At 39.1% G+C, this 26,094-nt stretch overlaps 1 protein-coding gene across 1 annotated transcript in view; it reads left to right on the top strand.

Moving 5' to 3' along the window:
• The first annotated feature begins 513 nt into the window (after positions 1–513).
• The window catches only part of ENPEP (glutamyl aminopeptidase), an 83,918-nt gene continuing 58,337 nt past the window's right edge, over positions 514–26,094 (top strand). The window contains exons 1-3 of the mRNA XM_058721649.1: positions 514–1,404; positions 11,374–11,515; positions 13,564–13,695. Coding sequence (XP_058577632.1) covers positions 776–1,404; positions 11,374–11,515; positions 13,564–13,695 — 903 coding nt within the window. The 5' untranslated portion in view covers positions 514–775. The remainder of the gene's footprint in view (positions 1,405–11,373; positions 11,516–13,563; positions 13,696–26,094) is intronic.

Raw genomic sequence — 26,094 nt, 5'->3', positions numbered from 1 at the left:
CCCCTCCCTCCTTCTATCCAGCATTATACTGAACTGATTTCAGGCAACTTGGCTATGCTTTGTTAACCCAGCAATTTAACAAATAGTTACTGACCACCTAAGTGGTCCTTGAATTTAGGTATCGCTTTGAACATGCAAGCCCAGGATATGACTCCGGTAAAGGCAGAGTCTGAATGTTTTCCTAACATGGGGGCGGGGGGGGGGGGGGGGGGACCGAAAAGAAAACAGCTTCTTTGGCAAACTACCTGATTAAAGAGCTGAAATTCAAGAAGCCCTCTGGTGAGGAGAGAGAGACTGTGAGCACAACAGGAAGAAGCCATAGACCCAGTAGCAAAGGTTGAGTTTTCCTATCGTAAGCACACTTCTTTTTCCATACGCCCTCTCTCTGAAAGCTGCTGACAGAGCTTTGGCAAAGACTCATCCTCCCGCTCCCTGATAAGCTAAGCCCTACTTTATATTTAACTCACTCCTGAGCAGGAGGGGTGGGGTGGGGATGCCTCGTTTATAAGGGGAGCTGTGACAGTCTTCTGCCTCCAGCTCAGCCTGTCTTCTGGAGCCCTTATCCCACCCCCTGGTTTCCGCCTTCATCCTTCAGTGGCCGGTGGGGAACGTGAGGGGAGAGGAAAGACGCAAGGCTGTCAGAGAGGGGTGTGGGAAAAAGGAACACAGGCTGCCAAGCCAAGGAATTCCTAACAATTTAAAAAGGAAGTCAGCTGACGTTAGTTAGTTAAATTTAACATCCTTTTATGTGCAATATTTGACTTTGGAAACAAAAATGAACTTTGCAGAGGAAGAGGCCTCCAAGAGATACTGCATTAAAACGAAACATGTGGCTATTATCTGTGCGGTGGTGGTGGGGGTAGGATTAATAGTAGGACTTTCCGTGGGCTTGACCAGGTCGAATCACTCCACCGGGGACGCTGGGCAGGGCACAGCTCCGGCTCCTTCCCACTCTCCTTCCACCGAGAGCCCGCCACAGGACCAGGGGGTCTGCCCTGCCAGCGAAGATGAAAGTGGAGACTGGAAAAACTTCAGGCTGCCGGACTTCATCAACCCAGTGCACTACGACCTTCAGGTGAAGCCCCTGCTGGAGGAGGACACGTACACAGGCAGCGTGACCATCTCCATCAACGTGAGCGCGCCCACCCGGCACCTGTGGCTGCACCTGCGGGAGACCAGGCTCACCCAGCTCCCGCAGCTGAGGAGGCCCTCGGGGGAGCAGGTGCAAGTCAGGCGGTGCTTCGAGTACAAAAAGCAGGAGTACGTGGTGGTGGAGGCGGGAGAGGAGCTTGCACCCAGCAGTGGCCAGGATGTCTACCTCCTGACCATGGAGTTCGCCGGCTGGCTGAACGGCTCGCTCGTGGGGTTTTACAGAACGACTTACGTGGAGAACGGACAGATCAAGTAAATATTAACTTTTGCTTCCTTTACCCTCGGCTCGCCTATTTGTTTTTCATTTCTTTTCCTTTCCTTTTCACTTTCCACTTTTTAATTGTTTCGTTGGTCTGATTGTTTTCTAAACTTGGGTTCAATTCTGCCTGTTCGCCTGGGAGACAAAAACCCATGCCCTGCTGTATTTTCAAAGGCTGTCCTAAAACTTGAAATATTGAGTGAGCTGCATGGAGTTCAAAAAAAATCAGTGTAACTCTTTTATTTCATCGGGAGAAATCATAATGTACTGCATCCTGTCAGAATGCAGAAACTATCTACAGAAACTACCTCAGATTTTTAAAACACACGTGTTTGGCAAATTTCACTGCCATTAGTCTTGGGCTGTAGGACAGTGATTTTAAACTGAACTTAAAAAAATATATTACACTAAATTCAAGTGAAAGTCAGTAAATGTCAATTATAATCTTGAGTATTTTTTTTGGAGAAAAGATGTTGAAAGAGTATGTAGAATCCGTGGAATTGTCTCTGTGTCTGTATCTAGGAAGGAAGGCAGGATTATGTCTTTGTTTTATAATGGCCAGAACCATGTTTGACTGATAAATTTTTAGTAAACACTCACTGAGTCCACCCATTAGTGGCAGCACACGGATAAATCTTTGGGCTTATTGTCCATCATGCAGTATGCAATGGTAATGCTCCATAAATGATATATTGCAATATAAAAGATATATTAAGTAATTAAAGACATAAAAATATATTAAGTAATTAATATACGTATTTGTACATTTCTGTGTTTAGCAAAGATGGTTACTTGCCTTGACAATCAATCAGATGCTATTACCAGAACTATGTTAAAGGCATAAACTCTCTCAATGAATTAAAAAAACCCTTCACTCTGTGGGTGTGGCCCTTGCATCAGGAAGGAAAGCTGTACTGAGGTATCACTGAACTTGAAACTGCTTTGACCTTGCTTACATGGATTCTTGACAAGATTGGCGAGATAGGGGGGCTCAGGTTCTCAGGGAGGATTGGGAGCCCAAGGTTGTCTGCTTTTATCAGTAGTAGTTGACGCTATCACATTACACAGGATGCCTCCAGTTCTTCACTGCATACATGGTTTGGGAACAGTTCTGGCATGTACTCAGGAGCCTTAGTTAGGCTAAATGGACCCCTTTTTTGTTTATCTTGCTTTGAAATATTTCAAGCGTATGAGGAAAGTCCATACATTTTTTTATTCCAGCCTCTACATAACATTTTGACAATGCAGGCCTATAGGGGTTCTCATCCACAGTGTCCATATAAGGACGCAGGAGTGAGTTCATTGGGAGCAGCACCTTTCTTTCATATTATAGAGCGAGCTGCCTGGTATTTGATGCACATGCAATTTAAAATACCATCATAGCAGTACGCTTTTTAAGTATACAGTCCAGTGGTATTTTCTGCCTCTTCTGTCTTATTGTAAAATTAAACTCCAGGACTGAGTACTGGCTGTTGCATATTATCATTGGGATATTATCGTTGCCACCACAATGCAAACTCAACACAAGTGTGCTCAGTAGCAACCAAAATTTCCTGATTTCTGCATATACAACCAGGACTTGAACTTAAATGTCACAGAGAGGAACCAACTGTCTGGGCTGCTTTCCCTCAGATTCAGAGGCAAGAGGAGAGTTGGAGAAGAAGGTAGAGTCAGTTTAGAGCTCCCTGGCATTAATACCCACCTGTCATCTTGCTGGGGACAGAGCTATAGTGAGGCTTAGGAGAAGAAAGTTTGAGAAACTTAAAAGTCACTTTTTCCTACTTTCTGGTCTGTTCCTTGTGATCGGAAGAAACTACTTTTAAAAGGGTCAGAACCTTTGGAATGTTTTTCTGTGCATACCGCTAATACCCGCCACCCTCTCACTGTGTTGTGTAGCATTTCCAGTTGTTCTGTTCCAAACAGAGTTGCCTTCTACTCTCGTCTCCAAAGTGTATACTGTTTTCTTCTCTCTAAGGGTCAGCATTTCCTTCTTGGTGTTTGAGCTACTCTTACACAGCATTTCCCAGCTTGCTGTTCCACAGAGTTCTAGTTGAACAGGATATTAACAGATATTTCCAGAACAAAATCAGGGGAGGGATTCTGTGGCCAAATTAGTTTGGGCAATACTACTAAATACAAAAAAAAAAAAATGTGTTTCCTTTTTTTTTTTTTTTTAATGATGGAACTTCTGAGAGACTTTTATATAATAACATACATTATGAATCTCTAGAGACTGCCATGAATCTCTGGAGTATGCAGTTTCCCAACTGTGTGAGGCTGTGAAATCTTCTGTGGGTCCCTGAGAGCTGTCCCTCTCTTGTTCACTGTCTAGCACACAGTGAGTACTTCGATATTACTGAATGAATATAAAGAAGCATTTTTATGTAGGCTCTCACATGACTATTGTCCTCTGGCACATGCTGGGACATGCTGCGTAGCCAGAGCCCTTTTCCCGTTATGTAGTCCAATGTCTACCAGTAACCTCTCTGTTTTCCCACTCAGTCAGGACGGACATTTTTTCTGGGTTCCTTTTCTCCCCATCTCCTCAAAAGGAAGAGGAATTGGTAAAAGAAATTTTTTTAACTTAGGACTGCAGTCTTCATATTTCAAGGACTGAGAATCATTGGAATTAGCAGGAATTAGAATTTACAAGAGGGACAGATGGAGGCTAGTTTGGGTTTTCTGGGTATTTACAGCATTGCTAGGATTGAAGCTGAATTCTGATATAATGGTGGGATGTCAAAAGGCAGAGGCAAGCAAGAACATAAAAGCAGATAAAGGAAAGGCACAAGTGAGAAAAGCAGAGTGAGGAAAAGAAATTAGCTTGTAGGAGAGGTTTAGATGAAGAGGTGAGCTGGAGATAACTCTGGAAATTTCATTGCGGGGTGTGGGAAAGAAAGGCTAGCTAATGGCAGGCATGTAGGAAAAATTAACTAGCAGCTATTTAGGTGGATGGTGAGGGAAAGAGTTAAGTCCCTGTGGGGGCACATGGGAGATCTTGCAGTGATCCAGGAGAGAGAAGATGGGGATTAGGTAGAACAGTGACTTCAGGACAGACAGAAGAGGACACAGTAGAGAAAATCGTTTGGAGGTGACATGGTCAGGCTTTGAAGACTGCTTGACTGTGAGAAAGAGGTGAGTTAGTTATGTGTACAATATGCCACAGATGTCTGATCTGATAGCTCACACCTTTAACTGATACTGGAAATAGAATGGTAGAACCTGGTTTGGGGGGGAAGGTCATGACTGTTGTCAGATGCCTATCAGACATCTAGGAAGACATGTCCAATAGGCATTTGGATACATAAGTCTGAAGCACAAGGTTAGGGCTTATGAGAAAGATTAGGAATTAATGTGAAAACATGGCAAAACAGAAACCAGTGAGGGGTGCCTGTGTGGCTCAGTCAGTTGAGTGTCTGACTTCGGCTCAGGTCATGATCTTATGGTTCATGAGTTCGAGCCCCGCGTCAGGCTCTGTGCTGACAGCTCAGAGCCTGGAGACTGCTTCAAATTCTGTGTCTCCCTCTCTCTCTACCTCTCCCCTGCTCGTGCTCTGTCTCTATCTTTCAAAAGTGAGTAAACATTAAAAAAAAAAAAAAGAAAGAAAGAAACCAGTGAGATGGTTCTAGTTAAGTGTGTGTGTGTGTGTGTGTATGATATATTTGCACATGCATGGAGATGTGTACTCATTTGTAGGTTTAATCTTGAAGTTTTAGTTGTAGGTCAGTTTGTTCATTATATTCTTAGACTGATATGTTGAGCTATCGGTATACCTATTATCAATAAACAATATATCTATTTTTGGTCTTGTTGCCTGTTGCAGGAGACATGGTAATTTCCTTTATTTTGGAAGCAAGGAAACAAATTTTACTTGACCTTGAATGTCTTCTACATAGAAAAAAAGGCAACTGGAAAATACATTTAAATAATTAACTGGTGCAGTGTCTGGGGTGGCTCAGTTGGTTAAGTATCTGACTTAGGCTCAGGTCATGATCTCACGGTTCACGAGTTAGAGCCCTGCACCGGTGTTTGCTCTGACAGCTCAGAGCCTGGAGCCTGCTTCAAATTCTGTGTCTCTGTCTCTCTCTCTCTCTCTCTGCCTCTCCCTCACTTGTGTGCTCTCTCTCTCTCTCCCTGTCTCTCTCTCAAAACTAAATAAATAAGAAAGCAAAGCTAAACCATGAAACATTTAAAAAATACTGGTTCGTTCAAACCACCATGAAAATATGTTGGAGTCTGAATAATCTAGATGGATTGTCTTGCACTAATCAGCTCCCCTATTTAATTCTGCAGTCCCTTCCTTAGTCTGCACAGCCTCTTAGCAATTGTGGCTGCCTCGTCTCCATCAGAAGGCCTTTGTTGAAGGTTTTCACACAGATCTTGCCATTTATTTTGCTGGTTTAAGTTACTAAATTGCTGAACATAGCCTGAGAGTCTTCATTGGAGATGCCAGATGATATATGAGGTAATCAAGTAAATTTTTTTTTTAAGTAGATTCAGAGTGAACTGGTCTGTGACTTGCATCTCACCTCCTCTTCCTCCAGCTTTCTCTAAAGTCACCTTGATCTGATGTACTCTGAGAAGTCAGAGGGATTTCTTCCCTTTTGTGAATTAATAAGCTACACAGAATTGTATTTTTAATGTGCTGGTCTAGTAAGTGACTTATTAACATGACATAGAGAGAGGCCCCTACGGAAAAATGGTTTAGCTCAGCACATTTGCCTGGCATTATAATTATTCAGGACATGCTCACGAGTCACTCCTGAACACATTGTGCTCTTAGCCAGGCTTTCCCCATTAATTTGCAGCACAACACAACTGATTCTAAAAAGAAGAGGTTTTAATCACCGAGTAAAACCTCCCCCAAGAAGGTATGACCTAAAATTGTTTTGCATCTTCTATACCTTGTTTAAAATTTGCATATATTTAGAAAACTTCAGTAACGTTAGATGACATTTAGCAGATATAAATAGGGGCTTTTGAGTTCTATAGGAGTTCATGAGAAAAAATAACAAGTTACCATTGAAAAATATTGTTATGTTGCCTACAGTATTTATATACCAAGTACTTTTGTTCCAGGACAGATACTCTTGTTTAATGAATGAATTTTGAAGTCTGTTCATTGTGGAAAGTGCATTAACATACAGCATAGTTAGTCTTCTAGAGTTAAAGGAAATAGGGTGAGGTGTATCCTAATCCCATTATGTAAATATGAAGGGAATTTCAAATATATTACTACACGTGATCTATCCCTTATTACCCCCACATAACCCTGTGATGGGGACAGATGTGCTTTGGTTACCAGGCTTTATAGATCAGGACACTAAGAATCAGTATGTTTTGTGATTGGCACAAGATCGCACTTCAAAGGGCTGAAGTAGGATTGGAATCTAGGAATTTTTGCTCTTAGAAGAGGGGTTTCCCCATGAAATCATGGGGAATAAGCCAGAAAACAATACGCATTTTGTAGCCCTTCTGCTTGTTGAGTGTCACTTTACCTTACATCAGTGTAAGTACAGGTCACTATAATTGAGCTACACTCGGTGTGATTAACGTTCACTGATAGGGCCACCAAGATAGACCAAACACAGCACCCAGTGACACCATCAACACCGTTCTGTTCCATTTCCAAAGGCAAGTCTGAGATATCCTAATTTAGGGAAGGATTTTTTGCATACAATCAAGCACAGCCTCTTTTAAAGAGAGAAGGTGAGGAACAACTGAAAGTTCTCTCTGTGGGTGCTTGGGGTGGGGGTGGGGGGGTGTATGTGCTCTTGCCCAGAGCAGAAACTGAAACAGAGCATTTAAAAATCTACCAATGGCTATTGCTTAGGACAGTGGAATCCCACTCCCTCCTCCCTCCTCCCTCCTCACCCTGCCCCTGTACCCTCTCCCCTTTCTCTCTCTCTCTCTCTCTCTCTCTCTCTCTCTCTCCCCCTCCACCCCATCCCCCCCCCCAACCCAATCCTATTCCCAAATTAGTTAATTGGCTTATTTCTGAGGTGTGACTAAACTGAAACATTCTTGCAGAGAGTGATTTTTCTTTTTCTTCTGCCTCTGGAAGAAATCGGAAGCCCGAAGAATTCAGAAGAAAAGGCAGCTGACTAAACGTGGGGCTGGGGCTTGGTGGAGCTGATTATAAAACCTTAGTACCCTGGGAAAGTGTGCAGGTTTCTTTATATCCTGATGTGTTTGTAATTCTCTACTGTCTGAACTGTATTAGAAACTTCAATTGACTGAGCTATTATCATCACAAAACTAATCAGGAATTACCTCTGTTGAAGAAGAATACATTCTTGAAGCTTTTTAGGATAGCTATTATTTTGAACGAATTTCAAACTTACAGAAAAATTACAAGAATAGTACAAAGATCTCCTAGAAACATTTTACTGAGATTCACCAATGTTAACATTTTGTCCTATCCCCCCTCCCACTCATGCCCCCCCTTCCCGTTAGAGTATTTTGATACATTATTTCCCTTTACATTTTAACATTCAGTATATATTTCTTAAGGGACATTCTCTAACATAACTACAGTGCAGTTATCAAAATCAGAAAATTTAACATTGATATAATATGATTATCCAATCCACAGTCATAATCAAACTTCATCAATTAACCCAAAATGTCCTTCTGAGCTATTTTTCTCAGTCCTGTATCCAGTCTGGATGCATGCATTACATTTAATGTTATGCCTTGTTAGATTCCTTCAAACTGGAACAGTCCCTTAGCCTCTCTTTGTCTTTCATAACCTTGATATTTTTGGAGAGTACAGTTATTTTGAGAATGTCCCCCAGTTTTAGTTTATCTGACTTTCCTCATGATTTAAAAATGCAGGTTTAGCATTTTTTTTTTGGGGGGGTGGGTCAGGCATTTCACAAAAGTGGTGCTGTGTCCCTCTCAGGAAATCCTATCAGGAGACCGATTCCATTGTTTTGACCATTATTAGTGATGCTGTCATTGATCACTTGCTTAAGGTGGTACCTAATACTTCCTCCACTGTAAAGTTACAATTTATCTCTTTGTAAGTAATTTCCAGAGATTCTTTGAAACCATTCAGATACACCTTTCCTCATCAAACTGTCACCCATATGTTTTGGCATCCACTGACGATTTTCTAAGGCCATCATTCCTCCTAAAATCACTAATAGGCAATCTATGTGTGGAAAAAAAACCACAACTTTCCCTTCTCCTCACCACCCATAAATATCTATATCTGTATCTATATCAGAGTAAGGATTCATGGATTCTTATTTTAGTCAATGGGTTATAATTTCATTATTAATTTTGACATTCTAATTCTCCCAGATTCGACCATGGTAGTCCACTCAAGTGGGCCCCTGTGTCCTTTTGACTCGTTCCCATGGTTCTTTGAGAACTTCCTTACTTTTGGGCAAAGCAAAGATGTTCCAGGATCATCTTGGACTCTTGCTGACTCATCACTGGAATTGGCCATTTCTCTAAGGAGTCCTGGTTCCTTTTAGTGGGGAGTGGTATTTAGAACTCATCATCTGGCAACTAGCTATGCTCATTTGCTCCAAGCTTGTCAGTGCTGCTACTCCCGCTCAGGAGAGAGAACTCAGTTTGTATTTTTATATCCACCTACCTATATCTACACACAAAAATCATTGAATTTACACCAAACCTGCAATTATAATTTAATATGGAGAGACATTCTAGTCTTTCCCCTTTCCAAATTTATAACTCTCTTCCCCAACAGTGAGAAACCTGCTTTCCATTTTCCTCTTTTATTTATTTATTTATTTATTTATTTATTTATTTACTTATTTATGTATTTATTTTCATTTGCTCGAGCCATTAGAACACAGAGAATGTTGTTTCTGAATTGCTAACACATACCACTAGAAAACACAAACTTACTTACGGGAACTTAGTATTCATTTAGAATTATTTTTAGGGAAAATGTTCATATGTTAAACACACAAATCTAATGGACACAGTTCAATGAATTTTGACCAATGCACACATCTTTGTTACCCATATCTCTAATAAGATAGAAATTTTTTTCAGTCATCCAAGAAAGTTCCCTCCCTCAGGCAACAGTCTCCCAAAAGACAGCCACTTTTCTGGTTTTACTTTTTACAGATTAGTTTTCTTGGCTGAGTTTTTTTTTTTTAATGTTTTTATTTATTTTTGAGACAGAGAGAGACAGCATGAACGGGGGAGGGTCAGAGAGAGGGAGACACAGAATCTGAAACAGGCTTCAGGCTCTGAGCTGTCAGCACAGAGCCCGACGCGGGGCTTGAACTCACGGACCGCGAGATCATGACCTGAGCCGAAGTCAGCCGCCTAACTGACTGAGCCACCCAGGCGCCCCTTGGCTGAGTTTTTAACAAGAAATTATTATATCTAGAGAGGTTGTTTTTTTTTTTTAAGAAATTAAAAAAATATTTTCATTTCTTATACGTGGATGTTGACCTATGGCATATTATCTTTTGGATAAATTAATGTATATAATACATCCTTAAACCAAAATGAAATGCAGACTCTTACCATGGCCTCTGCTGACTAGTCAAACTTCTTTGGCCCCAGTCCTTCTAGTTTAGCAGACACCTTTCAGCCACACTGGACACCATTCAGGTCGTCAACCACATGAAGTTCTTTTCCACTCTAGAGCCTGTGCACTTTTCTGTTCTCTCTGCTAGGATACAATTTTCTTATGCTTCCCCTGTCTGGCTTTTTCTCATCATTCAGACCTCAGGAAACCATTACCTACTCCAAGAGATTGTCCCTGACTATTTTACCTAACAGTGCCCACAACTTTTCCTAGGTTTTTCTCTGTCACTTCCCCTGTTTTATTTTCCGTATACCTCTTATCACTCTCCTATGTGCTTATTTAGTCTTTGTTGTTCCCTCAGCACCTAGAATAATGCCTGGCAAATGTGTTTGTATGTGTATGGCAGGGAGAGGGATGGGGTGGGTGGGTAAGGAGTGTGGACGGAAAGGGTTCGATAAATATTGGATGAATGAATGATCTAATACTTTAGCTTTGTATTCTTTATGATATGCCTGAAGGACAAAATATTTTCCTTAGCCAAATTATTAACAAATATGTCAACATTTCTGTACACCACCTTTCTTTTATGCTTTTTACTTTGCTTACTCTTCTAATGAGCAAGTGTGCAATGTTTTACTGTGATATAACTACCTTTAAAAAGTATATATTCATTGATTTTTTGAGCAGTTACTCAGAAAAAATGTTATTTCCACTTTGAAATGATGGAAATATTAAACATTAACATTTTAATTTACAAAGGCATTTGCCTAGTTAGAGCCATAAAAAATGCTCTTTTCAAAAGTGGGTTTTCCTGCTTTTCAAAATGCTCTTTTTTCAAAAGCAGGTTTTCCACCTGGTCAAAGGTTATTTCACCTGGGAGATTACTCAGAGCACTGCCTTTGCATAGAAATGAAATTGGAGTCTGTCCCCAGTGCAACATAAATAAGAAAGAATGTGCCATTAGGGACAGGAGCTGGGGACTCTGGAAGATACTCCTCTGCTCTGTGACAGGACACAGCTGTTCACTCTCAGAAGGACAATTAGAAACGACTCCTTGAGTTTGGCTTTGTTGTTTATCTACTTGTTGCTTGATGGCTTTTGAGTGGAAAAAGTGACAGTTCATAATTGGATTTATTTTTGCTTATCTACAGTTCACAGATTTTTTAGTTATGGCACCAAAATATCAAACTATTCATATAAAATATCTAAATCTGGAAACTTCCAGATTTTCATTTATTTGTTGACCTAAAAATTCCAAGAAAGGCTTTGACAACTATTTGATAGTTTTCTGGATAGAAGGTCATTTTAAGACCTGCAATAAAATTACATAGTAGTTATAAATACACGCAGCTGTAATTACATAGTTGACTTTTTCTATAGGAATAGAAACACAGGGACTGTGAGAAGAGGTGACATGTATTTTGTTTGTGTGTTTGTTTCTAAGGAGCATAGCAGCCACTGATCATGAACCAACAGATGCCAGGAAATCCTTCCCTTGTTTTGATGAGCCCAACAAAAAGGCAACCTATACGATATCCATCATCCACCCCAAAGAATATAAGGCAATTTCAAATATGCCAGTGGAGGTAAGTCCTTTAAAAAATTTTTTGTTTCTGCAGATCGTCTGTTTAAAATAGCAGGTAAATTATCTTATTTACTATGAGAGAACCCAATGAATTCTAAAATTAAATGTGCCCTCATAGTTCATTAGAGGCTTGAAAATTCATTTTGACAACCTCTTTTCTTGGAGTCCTAGAAGTCTTTAACCTGACATATCCTAGTCTAGTCAAAAAGCCATGGTTGGGTTCCAAGCAAGAGTGAATACAGTTGACCCTCATCGGCTGGGCTCTGCTTAACTGAAATAACCCCCTAGTCATGACAGACTAATGGCAAACTCATGGAATTAGAGACTTAAAAATATTCTTGGGCCCAGTGCCTATTCTTGATTTTCAGATAAATAGAAGCCCAGTGTTTAAGATTGACCTAGTGCAGAAAACCATCACTTAAATATTGGAGTAAAGAAGCCAACTCCAAGGAAACTCATGCCTAAAGATTTTCTAGTGAACAAATAGTGATCATGAAATGTTAAAAAAAAAAAAAAAAAGTAGGCTCCAGTAAGTTCTGTCTGTGTAATTACTGGCATAAGACTTTTTCCTCCATTACTGCCCCTCAACCACAGAAAGAGTAATGTAGCTAACTAAAGTTGGGGATTATTGTACCTTATACATAGAATAAATGCACATATATTGACATGTAAAAGGGTAAGTCTCATCCTTATATATAATTGTCCTCTAACTGATACCAGAAAAAAACCCTGCTTAAATTATATCTGCCATTGTTCTGATCCACTGTCTGAAATGTCATCATTGAAATTCATCCCTCTTAATGACCAGTATTCCTCAGAAAAGCAAGAACAAAGTAAAACCAACAAAAGCTCTAAGAGGGTTCAAAAGTAAATTGTCAGCTATCCATGCCTTGCAATGTGAATTAGTTGATCAATTTGTTTTATTCTGGTGTCAGGCACCTGAGCAGTTGAGCTTTGGCTGGAGAAAAAAGAGAAAAGGATAAACTAAAAGAGTCTGGCACACTGACCCAAAAGGCTGGGCCAGGGTAAAAGATCCTTTCAATGTTTGGTCGGGATGGGAAGGGCAGGTGGGAGAAGAAAGGATGCAAACCTTACCAACTTCTGCTTAAGACCTCTCAGAGGACCTTTTCATTTTGCAGAATATATTCTTCACCTCTTAGTAGTTCCAGACAATAGTCCTGGAAGAAGAAAGATATTGGGTCATTAGGAGTTCTCACTAGTAGTGGTTACTAGAGTAGCTTTGCTGGCATTCAGATTACTTCTCTACAAGCCCTTGCACACACATGCTTGCTTGCCAATGAGGCATCGATTCTAGTCCAACCTTCCTCACTTAATCCCCTTTGAAAGCTTCCCACTGTGGTGACTTACTGTGTGACTACAAGGCACATGGAAATATTTAAACAGTGGGTAGCATGAATTGGGCAAGTATATGTGGATGGAATATTAGGCCTGGTGCTTGGGGAAGAGGAAGGCAAAGCCGGCATGGGCAGAAAACCAGACAGATGGAGTCAGTAGTGGCATCAGTAATGAAATTCTTCTGTCCGTGATAATCAAGACAGTGACTTTAGTGAAGATACCTTGGGTCTTTGATGTAGGCATCCGAGATGGAAAAGAGAACCCAACATCCTGCTATGCCTGGTACAGCAATTGCCCTCCCTGAACAAACATTTGCTTAGTTCTTCCTTTGTGTGAGGCATTGGGCACTAGCCTTTTCTTCATTGACAGATCTGCTATCCCCTCAAGTATCATGATTGGGATTGTATATTTAATGTAGAAAGACAAACGAATTCCTATATCCTAATCAAAGTTGTGTTTTCCCTGAGAAACCTCGTACAGTGTATAGTTCAATCACTCTTTCACAGGTCTAAAAATTAAGTGCCATTTCCGTTAGTCTTTTTTAATATCACCATTCATGGGTAAGAGGAAGTTTTACCCCTAAGCTTTGACAAAGGACTTCTGACTAAAACTCCAGGTTTGGAGGAATCATTTGTTTGTCTTGTCTGTGACTGATCTTTTGATAAATAAAAGATTATCTTTTGTTTTCAATAGAAAGAAGAGTCAGTGGACGATAAATGGAATAGAACAACTTTCAAGAAGTCCGTCCCTATGAGCACCTACCTGGTGTGCTTTGCTGTACATCAATTTGACCGCGTTGACAGAATATCTAAAAGGGGAGTACCTGTGAGTCCCATTATATATTTTTTATTTTTTTAAGTTTATTTATTTATTTCAAGAGAGAGAGAGCGAGCAGAGAGAGAGGGAGAGAGAGAGAATCCCAAGCAGGCTCCACAGCATCAGCACAGAGCCCGATGCGGGGCTTGAACCCATGAACCATGAGATCATGACCTGAGCCTTACCTGACTGAGCCACCCAGGTGCCCCGAGTCCCATTATATTTTAAAAAATATCCTACCTAGGGATTTGTGATTAATTTTCTATTTTTTTAATGTTTCCCCCCCCACTTAACAGACTAGGAAAGCCCCTTCGTCATCAGGGTCTATGAGCTTGATGATAGATGCACTGAAAATATCGAAAATCATAAGCTGAAAGGACACATGTGAAAAATAAACACGACAGACATAGGAATGAATAGTTCTGAATTCGTTCAAAGGGAGAATTCACTATAAATCTAAAGCTAGCTCCCAAGTATATCAGCACAAGTATATTAAAATATTTGAGCATGCCCAGTTTAGTGAAGTGGTTAGTATATGTGTTTGGGTGGGGTCCTGAATGGAGGCCAGAGAGAAAGGAAGAAACCATAGGAAGATGAATATCCTTCAAAGTTTGTGATGCCATTCCTATATGCAATTCAAAATAAGATAACAACAAAGTGTCAAAAAGCATATTTTTACAGTGTAAGAGATAAATAAGCTTTTAGAAATCAAGATGATTAATTCAATAATTTTCTTTTGAAAACACAAATACTTTTACCTAATTATTCTTCTCATTCTGAAGGCTCCCATTTTGCTCATGCCCTAAACACTTGCTTAATCTGATTTTCTTTCCATTAGTCCACCTCTGTGCTATCTATTTTATATGTATATATATATATATATATACACACACACATATATATTTATAAATATATAAATATATTTATATATATATACACACATATATATGTAAATATACACACACACACACACACACACACACATATATATATATTTGCAATATAACTTTATAAGGAAAAAAACCATCACTCCTATTTTACAGATGAGAGAGTCGAAACTTAATATGTTTAAGTAATTTGCTCAAGATCACCCAACTGGCAAGTGGTGGATACTGTATGCTGCTAAACCTTCTGAAATATGATATTCTGAAAATATCTTTACCTCTTCACCAATCACTGGAGGGAAGGGATGAATTCCTCCATTTCCTGTGACACTATCTCCTAAGGAAATTTACCTTAATGTTGGTATAGTAGGAGTCGAGCGTGGTTTCCAGCATGCTGCCTTTACTGTAACCAAATAATAGCAAATGAGGGAATGTCCTAACACCTTTTCAAAGGGGTTGTATATCAGAATGAATTTTGTCATCCCTTACCACATGTGTTGCTTTGATGTGACCTTCAGTCATGGTAAAGAGCACTGCCGGGGGCTAATAGATAATAGTAGGGGTAAGAAAGAAATGCTGCTAGAAAGAGGAAATTGTTTTTTCTATATTGTGCTGAATGTCCTTGCTGGCACTCCTCCTGCTTAACATAGAGGTGAAAGCAGTAGTTTAGCTTGGTTTTTCTTACAGACTCCTCACAGTCATAGAATTTTTATCTGCAGGTGCTTTCTTCATCACCTGCAATTCAGTTGCATGAATGTTTTTCATCATGTGCAGGTGTGTTCTACACCAATTTTTTAAAAACCTAATGATTGCTTTTTGGGCAAGTTTTTTATTTTGGGTGGAAATGACAAGGCAAAGCAGAAGGCTTAAACAATTCACTAGTGATGATGTAATTGCATAAAAAGAAAATGTAGGGGCACCTGGGTGGCTCAGTTGGGTAAGCGTCTGATTTCGGCTCAGGTCATGAACTCATGGTTCATGAACTCCAGCTGTATGCTGTCAGCACAGAGCCTGCTTCAGATCCTCTGTCCCCCTCTCTCTGCCCCTCCCCCACTCATGCTCTCCCTCAAAAATAAATAAGCATTTAAAAAAATAATAATAATAAAAGAAAAAAAGAAAATGCAGTCAACTCATCAGCAACCGACAGCGTACTTGGAGTTATTTCCTATAGTGACGGTGAGTTTGCATTTCCAATGCACCTGGTCCTCTGACGAAGGATATTTATTTGTAAGGTGTGATAGTGGCTGGATGAGTCATCAGAGCCCATACCAGTTAGTTAGCTGAGCTCTAATGGTGGATTTTGTATGAAGGTTTTAGATGACATAATGGAAAATACAATTTGGCAGAAGATCCCAATGGTATCTTTGAGTGGTAAATATTTCTTAAATATCAAAGCTGACTGCATACTATTCCGTTGTAAATTTGGTTAAGTTTTCACCATTTGGGTGGGGAATGAATATTGTCATAATATATTGCTTTCTGATGATCTATTTGGTAAAAGGGAAACAGAATGCTATAATCTCTTTGGACACTTCCCAGAGACTCTGGGTTGGGAGAATTCAGTGAAAGTGAAACATGGAGCTAAACAAAGTAGGGGCCCTTCCCTTCCACCCCATCTACAGAAGACAGGCAACCAGATTTTTCCCTCCTGCAAAACCTGGTAGGGCTGTTTTCTACAAAAGGTAGACAGAACCCTTACTAGAGAACTTGCAAGGCATCTAGTATGAATGCCAATTTATGGCAAATTCTGCCTCATTGGCATTTGAGAGGTTCCCTGCCTGGCTTTTCCTACCCATTCACTCTAAATTGAAATCTAACAGTTAACACTCAAGCACAGGTACCCCAGTACAATCTCCTATTCTAGAAAAAATTAAGGGGAAACCGACCTACTTAAATATACTTAAATGTGACATCAATGGAAATGCAAACCAGCCTCAGTACTACATTCTTAGAGCTGAACAGACAACTTAAGATAAACAGGCATCTGAGGAAAACAAACAACATAAAAGAAAATCCAAGGCAAATAAACAAAAAAAAAACACTCTGGGGGCCAATAGTAATGATTGGGGAAACTGAAGAGAATTCCCAAAAAAGCCATAAAAAATTGAACTTTCTCACCTGTACAACCTTTAATTATTACTCTCAGATTCAAGAAGATGTGATCATCATAAAATAGAAAGCTATGAGAAAACAATCAGGAATCAGTAGTTCAAGTTTAAAATAAAACATGATTTCCAAAGCATAATCTGGCTCTGATCCCCAGTAACCCGTTACTAATTACCAATAAGCTTATGGCTTCAGTCCTGCCATCTGCTTTGTATTTTTATCAAGTTCATGGAGATATTTATGTTGTTTAAAGTCCTGATATGTCTTGTGGGTTTTCCATTTTTCCATTGCATCTATCATTTCAGTATGTGGGGGTACATCAAATTTTTAATTTACTGTGCCATCTCGACCCAAAGTCCCTATACTTCTATGTCAGTTTTTAAAAAGTGGAACTAGGTAGCTTTTGTGTAATGCAATACTTTTAGCAGAAACTTCATGAATTAAAAGATACTTTGCTTCTGACAGTATTATTTTGGTACATTAATCACTTGCTATTCATAATCAGATTATATTGTGCAATCAACAATCAGTACTACCCTGATTAAACCCTTGGGTATGTTCACCATTCTGGCAAAAGTTCCTTTATATCAATAAACGTAGAATCCAGACCTATGTTCTTCTGAATTGTTTACAAGCAGATATTATTTACACAGCAGGTATTAGTAGTTGAACCGTTCGTTATCCTTAAAATGTCCTTGCTGCTCATGAGAAAAAATTGGAATAGAGGACTCATCCCCCAAAAAAAACTGTTAAGAAGAAAGGTAACTGAGTTTGGAAGGTAGCTCAAAAGACTTTTAACTTTGTATATTTCCTTTATTGAATATTATTTGCAATGCATTTTGATTCAGTCCTGAAAAATAAAATTTAGCAATAACTGAGGCTAGCCTTTGATGGAAAGACTCTTTACAACTCTGTTGGTAAGAAATCTCCTGAGGACTTTTTCAGGTTTAGTTGATTGTTTCAGGGTTTTAAAGTCAGTAAAATCTTTAAGTAATATCTTCAGGTATTTATCCAAAGAAAATGAAAATACTAACTTGAACAGATATATGCACCCCTGTGTTCATTGCTGCATTATTTTTAAAATTTAATTTAATTATTATATTTTATTTATTTTTATTTTAAATTTTATTTAAATCCAAGTTAATTAAGATATAGTGTAATAATGGTTTCAGTTATGTATAACACCTAGTGCTCATCCCAACAAATGTCTTCCTTAGTACCCATTCAGCCCATTCCCCCCACCCACCTCCCCTCCAGCAACCCTCAGTTTGTTCTCTGTATTTAAGGGTTTCTTATGGTTTGTCTCCTTCCCTATGTTCATATGTTTTATTTCTTAAATTCCACATATGAGTGAAATCAAATAGTATTTGTCCTTCTCTGACTTTTTTTGCTTAGCATAATACATTCTAGTTCCATCTGCATTGTTGTAAATGGCAAGATTTCATTCTTTTTGATGGCTGAGTAATATTCCACATCTTTATCCATTTATCAGTTGATGGACATTTGGGCTCCTTCCATAATTTAGCTATTATTGATAGTGCTTCTGTAAGCATTGGGGTGCATGTGACCCTTCAAATCAGCACATCTGTATCCTTTGGAAAAATACCTAGTAGTATGATTGCTGGGTTGTGGGGTAGTTCTATTTTGAATTTTTTGAGGAACCTCCATACCGTTTTCCAGAGTGATTGTACCAGTTTGCATTCTCACCAACAGTGCAAAGTGTTCCCCTTTCTTTGCATCCTTGCCAACATCTGTTGTTTCCTGAGTTGTTAATTTTAGCTATTCTGACAGGTGTGAGGTGGTATCTCATTGTGGTTTTGATTTGTATTTCCCTGATGATGAGGGATGTTGAACATCTTTTCATGTGTCTGTTAGCCACCTGGAGGCCTTCTTTGGAAAAATGTTTATTCATGTCTTCTTCCCATTTCTTCACTGGATTATTTGTTTTCTGGAGGGTGTAGAGTTCGATAAGTCCTTTACAGATTTTTGGATACTAACCCTTTATCTGATATGTCATTTGCAAATATCTTCTCCCATTCTGTAGGCTGCCTTTTAGTCTTGTTGATTCTTCCCTTCGCTGTGCAGAAGCTTTTTATCTTGATGAAGTTCAATAGTTCACTTTTGCTTTTGTTTCCCTTGCCTCCAGAGACATGTGTAGTAAGAAGTTGCTATGGCCGGGGTCAAAGAGGTTGTTACCTGTTTTCTCCTCCAGGATTTTGATGGTTTCCTGTCTTACATTTAGGTCTTTCATCCATTTTGAGTTTATTTTTGTGTATTGTGTAAGAAAGTGGTCCAGGTTCATTGTTCTGCATGTTGCTGTCCAGTTTTCCCAACACCACTTGCTGAAGAGACTGTCTTTTTTCCATTGCATTGTAGCATTATTTACAATAGCCAAGATATGTGAACAACTTAAGTGTCTGTTGATGGACAAGTGTATAAATACACACACACGCACACACACACTCAGAAATATTATTCAGCCATTAAAGAAGTCTTGCCACGTGTTATAACATAGGTGGATCTCAAGGGCATTATGCTAAGTGAAGTAAGTCAGAGAAAGACAAATACTGTATGATTTCACTTACATGTGGAAGCTAAAAAACAAAAATAAAAACAAACCAAGAAAACAGGCTTGTAGTTACAGAGAATATATTGGTTGTTGCCAGAGGAGGGGGTGGGAGGTACATATAATGGGTGAAGGGGGTCACAAGGTACAAACTTCCAGTTACAAAATAAATAATTTATGGGGGATGAAAAAATAAATGAAATCACTGGATTCTACTCTAGAAAAACAATTAGTACAAAATGTAGAGATTATATGACTTTTGAATTAACTCCCAAACTATCAATAAAATGTACTTCTATTGTTTATATAGGAGTCAAATTTTGGGAAGCAATATCCTTGATAAACATGTCATTAACCTCTTAGGTTAGTTCAAAGTCTTCTGTTGGGCTGTATTGCATTCCATTTTCAAATCCACAACAACGTGGATTATGAATATATTTTTAAGTTATAGGTTTAATACCCATACATTATAGAAAATGTGGCTGGAAGAAAGCAAGTAGAAAAAAAGAAAATTAGGGGCGCCTGGGTGGCTCAGTCAGTTGAGTGTCCGTGTTCAGTTCAGGTCATGATCTCACAGTTTGTGAGTTCGAGCCCCGCATCAAGCTCTGTGCTGACAGCTCAGAGCCTGGAGCCTGCTTCGGATTCTGTGTTTCCCACTCTCTCTGCCCCTCCCATGCTCATGCTTTGTCTCTGTCTCTCAATAACAAATAAATGTTAAAGAAAAAGGAAAATTACCTATATTACCATATATAAAAATCATTCTAAGTTATTAGTTTTGTGATGCCATCTGAAGTACATTTGACCTATGACCTCAATAACTTTGCTAGACTTTTTAGCTTGGCACTAGTCTTCCAGGAACCAAATTCAGGACAAATTAAATGGTAAGAGTGATCCTGTTCCTGAGAAACAGTAAGTTCTAATTAGGACTTGGGTTTCTTTGGGCTTTTGACCTCCATCTTTTGTAAAGAGGGATGTGCAAAAAAGGAGCAGTTACTTTGCTAGAGATTAATTCAACTATAGTCAAATTCCTTGGCTTTCATGATCAGACGGAGGAAGTTGTGGGGGACTACTCACTAAGAGAGGCTGGTATTGTCGATTTAATTAGTTTTATACTATAACCATATTAATTTGATTGACTCAGTGGAAGAGGTTGTATTGTGCCTGCTTCCAAAATGTTATAGGATGATTCCTGAATAGAATTATACCTTTGAATGAATCCTTCCTACTGCCTGTGTCTTCTTACTTGCTTCTGGCTTGGTCCATTTGTCTGGACTGGAAAGATTGAGGGCAGGGAATATGTATATCATGGGGCTTTTTAAAATAAACTTTATATTTTAGAGCAGTTTTTGGTTTTATGCCATGGATTTTAATTTATGCATTCTCCTACATGGAAATAGTCTTCTTAGAAATAAGCTTTATTGTTTTCATACTCCTATGTTTTTAAACTTCTTATTTTGAAATAATTTTAGATGTACAGGTGTTGCAAAGATACAAAAGAATTCCCATGTAACATTTACCCAGCTTCCTCCAAAGTTAACATCTTACAAAACCATTTATCATACATTCATCAAAACTAAGATATTAGCATTTGTACAAAACTACTAACTAGACTGCAGACTTTATTTTAATTTTACCAGTTTTTCCACTAATGTGTTTTTTCTGTTCCAGGATCCAATAGATTATACTACATCGTATTTAGTCATGATGTCTCCTTAATTTTGTCTAGTCTATGACATTTTCTCCATCTTTCCTTGTTTTTAATAATCTGGATATTATTGAAGAGGACTGGTCAGATATTTTGTACAATATCCCTCAATATCCCTGAAGTTTTCTCATGATTAGAGTGGGGTTTTGGATTTGGAGGGAAAATACCTCAGAGAAAAGGTACACTTCTCATTAGATCATATCAAGGGACACATGCTATCAACACAACTTATTGTTGGTGATGCTAACTTTGGTCATTTGGTTCAGGTGGTATCTGCCAGGTTTCCCTAGTATAAATTACTATTTTTCTTTTCCATATTCTATCTATTACAAGTGATCACTAAGTATAGCCTATTCCCAAGAGGAAAGGGATTAAACTCCACTTCCTGGAGGGAGGACTATCAAAGAATTTATGGATATATATTATAGCCACCTCAGCAATTAATAAGTATACACAGGGAGAGATAATTAAAGGTTATGTACATATCCTATTTCTCCTTAAAACTTTGACCACTCATTGTCGTATTTGCCAGTGGATCTTACCTGTAGCAGTTCTCCTTCTAATGACAACTTTCTGCCTCAGAGCTGTTTTTGACATAGGTTTATTTTATTATTTTATTTTATTTTATTTTTTTAATTTTTTTTTCAACGTTTTTTATTTATTTTTGGGACAGAGAGAGACAGAGCATGAACGGGGGAGGGGCAGAGAGAGAGAGGGAGACACAGAATCGGAAACAGGCTCCAGGCTCCGAGCCATCAGCCCAGAGCCTGACGCGGGGCTCGAACTCAACGGACCGCGAGATCGTGACCTGGCTGAAGTCGGACGCTTAACCGACTGCACCACCCAGGCGCCCCTTTTTTTTTTTTTTTTTTAATTTTTTTTTCAACGTTTTTTATTTATTTTTGGGACAGAGAGAGACAGAGCATGAACGGGGGAGGGGCAGAGAGATATTTTATTATTTTAAAAAGACATGTTTGCTGTGGCTTTGTAAAGTTTTCAGAATGAGTTTAATTTCAATAACATTTTTATGAGTTTTTTAAAACGATGCCTTCCTTTATTGGAAGGGCTATTCGAAATTAATGGCTCTTAATCTTCCCCCAAAGCATGTATTCAATCCAGGAAGCCATAGAAGATTGCTAATGATTCATATTCTTTATTTAAATTTACAAAAAGATAAACATAATTTAAAATATAAAATTCTATGAGGTAAGTTAGACTTCTTTAATGTTTGGTTTTTGTTTTAAGAAAATTCTGCAGCAGTTGTAATCATCAGGCACCAAACAACTTAAATTTTGACTCAAATGAACTGGCACAAGTAACTCTCTTGTAGTTTTTTGAGGGAAAGCTGTCTGGATCTTCCTCTGTTCTCGTTCCAGTCCATTGTTACAGCATAAGTTCTATGGTTTGCTTTTTTTCTTGGCCTTCTGCTTTTTTTCTAAAAAGCTTTTTTCTTGCTTGCTTGCTTGCTTTCTATGTCTGTCTGTCTGTCTGTCTGTCTGACTGTCTATTTAGAGAGTATGAGCAGGGGAAGGGCAGAGAGAGAGGGAGGGAGAGAAAGAATCCCAAGTAGGTTCTGTGCTGTCAGTACAGAGCCTGATGCCAGGCTCGATCTCCCAGGGAGATGGTGACCTGAGCTAAAATCAAGAGTCAGATGCTTAACCTTAACCACCTGAGCCACCCAGCAGTCCCTAAAAGCCTTTCTAATGAGACTTTTGCAAGTCAAAAGCTTTTGGCTTTCAAGTTTATTGTGTGGGCATGAAACGCCTATTTTGGAAGTGAAAAACTCCACTTTTTCCCCCCTTGTATTCTCTTAATGTTCTACTGGTAATGTGGATATCGCTCACCTATAAGGAAGTGCAGACAAAGAAAATCACAGAGGTTAATAATTCAGTACATTACCTGCAATGATACTAGTCTTCTCGATGGGACGCATAAAACTCTCACGTGTCAAACACTGCTTCAAATACTAGCTTATTTTATGTTCACAACCACACAAGATAGGTGCTGTTATTCCTATTTTGCACCTAGGGAAAGTCAGGTTTCATTCTTAGGGTAGAGAAAAGAGGCAGTATGATACAGTAAAGACCAAACTTTGGGCTGAATCCTAATCAGTTTCGCCCTAGTCTTCATTGGTCTCAAGTACACAAGAGGAAGTTTCTTTTTAAAACCCTTCAAACTGTAAAGTCTGATGTAGAGGTCTACAATTCTTCTCTAAAACCATGTGGCTAGTTGCATGTTAAAATTCAGCAATTTTCTGATTTGTGAAGGTCAAATGGTACAAATACTGCATAGTTTTGAATAACTACAGCAGGATCTGGGGCAGCACCTTACAGTCAAAGAGAAATACTAATTTCTGCAGCATTGTTTTTGTAGTGAGAAAAATAAAGATTAGAAAAAACTATCATTTGTTCAGGTCAGATGAGTCTGCAAAATTAGTTTGCTCTGAACACATAAAAAGCTTTATATTTTCAGAACTCTTTGGATTTTATCATTGTGAAAACTGGAGTAGTGAAACTTGTCAGTGATGCAAAATATTATATTACTGTTAATAGTCTCAGATTCACAGAATTGATGCATAGAGTGACACACTGCATGGAAAGTGCTTCTTCCATTACCTGGAAATTTTAAAGTACTCCGTGGAACTAATGATTAATCATAATGATGACACATAAAGGAAATGGCAGCAACCAATCAGGTTCCTAATTCTCATGGACGTAAATTCCTCCTCTCAAATTCCTGGAGATCCTTGAATGAAAGGGACAATATTAAGAACTCTGCAAGCCTTCTTTACAGGCAGTTCCCGTATGATCAGAGAAAAGTAACAACAACAACGATAACTCAGATGTATCACTCTTCCCAAAAGAATAATCAGCTGAATATATGCATTAGAAGGCATGGACTTTAAATCGGACACTAGCTCCATAGATTCAGTACTTTGAGATACGACCCATGGTATCCAACAGTGGTATACCTTGGTCATTTAATTTACTTGGGGAACTTGCTGCCTCTGCAAACTAAATCTATGCATACAAATTAGGTTCTTAGAGCCTTACAAACTTTGTATTTATATATGAGGTTGTAAAGCTTATATATAAACTTGATATTTTTTTTTAAATTTTTTTTAACATATTTATTTTTGAGACAGAGAGAGACAGAGCATGAACGAGGGGAGGGGGGTCAGAGAGAGGGAGACACAGAATCTGAAACAGGCTCCAGGCTCTGAGCTGTCAGCACAGAGCCTGACACGGGGCTCGAACTCACGGACCGCGAGATCATGACCTGAGCCGAAGTCGGCCGCTTAACTGACTGAGCCACCCAGGCGCCCCTATAAACTTGATATTTGACCTTTAATAGAGTCCTTGAATAATAAAAGATATATGACTCAGAAGGCAAGAAGAAAGAATATGCACGCATCTCTTCTTTCTCATTCCAAGCTGTTTCAATATTGCCCGTCATATACTTAAAAAAAATCATCACAGTAAAGCAAACACATAAACAAGGAAGATGGCAATTATTTCAAAGTGATGACAATTCGGGGTAATTTCCTAACTCTGTCATGGACAGATGGTGGCTGATGGTGGAGGAAGGCTAGCCACCTTTACTAAAGCCCACAGAAAGGAGCGGGAGATACAGATGGAGCATGAGTTGAAGACGAGGTCAGAGAGCAGGAAGGGCTGAGCAGAGGACGAGTGAAGGCAGCAGCAGAGGGAAGAACGCTTGAATCAGCAAATCTGAACATCACAGATGACCTGCTATGAAATGGATGCCACATGAAAGGATTTTGAAGCTTCAAATGGCACACCATGTTGGCAGTTGGCCGTCTTTAAGAATATGGTTTTTTATATATAGCAGATAGGACACGCTTGTAGATAAACTTTGGCTGGTTATGTTACCAGATTAATGTCTGAATCTGTATATTCTGTGATTGCTTAGCTCAGCTGATCAGAGCAATGGTCATTAAATATGATTGACGACCCTTCAAAATAAGAGTCATGGATCCCATGTGATCTTCAGACTGGTTAGACTATGAAGACAGAACATAGCTCTGGGGGCTTGAGTTTCTCAGAAACAAAAGAAGAAAGGACTACTTTCATTGATTGAATCCACATTAATATCAATCTACCAACAGAAGTCTAGAGAGTGAGAAAAAACAGAATATGTTGTCTCAGAAGCATTGTGCTTAAAGGGAGTTGATCCACTAGCATGGGAAAGAAGATCTGGTACAAAGAGCACAGTCTTTCTCTTCCCCATTTTCCACCTGGGGTTCCCACTGTTATCTCTTCTTCCTCTTAACTCTCAACGGTGAGTCTAGGGACTCGCTGTTATCGCTTCTTCCTCTTTCTCCCTCTTTCTCAATGTTTCATTGTTCAAACATTATGTGTGGCACAGAAGTAGGGTGTCAATAACAGTGGAGGAAGTCATGATGGAACTACCTTCCTGAAATTTTTTAATGAGAATAGATGTAGTAGAAATTCTGAGGGAGTTTTGACACCCTAATTAATTCACAGATGAAAAATTCTCAGAATTTCTGCATCTAATGGAGCCATCCTGTCTAGTCATGATAGTTTTGATTTCACAAGGGGCAACTACCTCTGCTCTGTACGGTGGCCACCGACTGGATCCTTAGTTTCACTGAACTTCTTGGAAAATGCATGTCATCGTTTCCATAGAAAGAGAAAAACAGTGAGAAAATGTATCATCTATCCTGACAGCTGAAAAAAAACAAAAACAAACCTCAAAGGATGTTGTGATGATAGTTGTGTGAATAGTGTTGCCTTTAGAGATGAAGTTGAACACATCTTTACTTTTGCAAATAAAGCAAGAATGTCAATGACCCAGTGGATGTGGGAACAGTGAGCCAGCGCTGGTAATTTCAGGGATGCTCTTTCAGTACTTGTTCTTTATTTGCTTTTTACAAAATGTTTATTTATTTATTTTGAAAATGAGAGTGTGTGTGTGTGTGTGTGTGTGTGTGTGTGTGTGTGTGCACGAGTGGGGGAGGGGCGGAACGAGAGGGGGGGAGAGAATCCCAAGCAGGCTCTGAGTTGTCAGCACAGAGCCTGACTCGAGACTCGATCCCACTAACCATGAGATCATGACCTGAGCCGAAATTAAGAGTCAGATGCTTTACTGACTGACCCACCCAG

The sequence above is a fragment of the Neofelis nebulosa genome, chromosome 3, assembly GCF_028018385.1.
Source record: "Neofelis nebulosa isolate mNeoNeb1 chromosome 3, mNeoNeb1.pri, whole genome shotgun sequence".
NCBI lineage: Eukaryota > Metazoa > Chordata > Mammalia > Carnivora > Felidae > Neofelis > Neofelis nebulosa.
The sequence above is the reverse complement of the archived record's forward strand: the minus strand, read 5'-3'. Positions and strand labels throughout refer to the sequence as shown.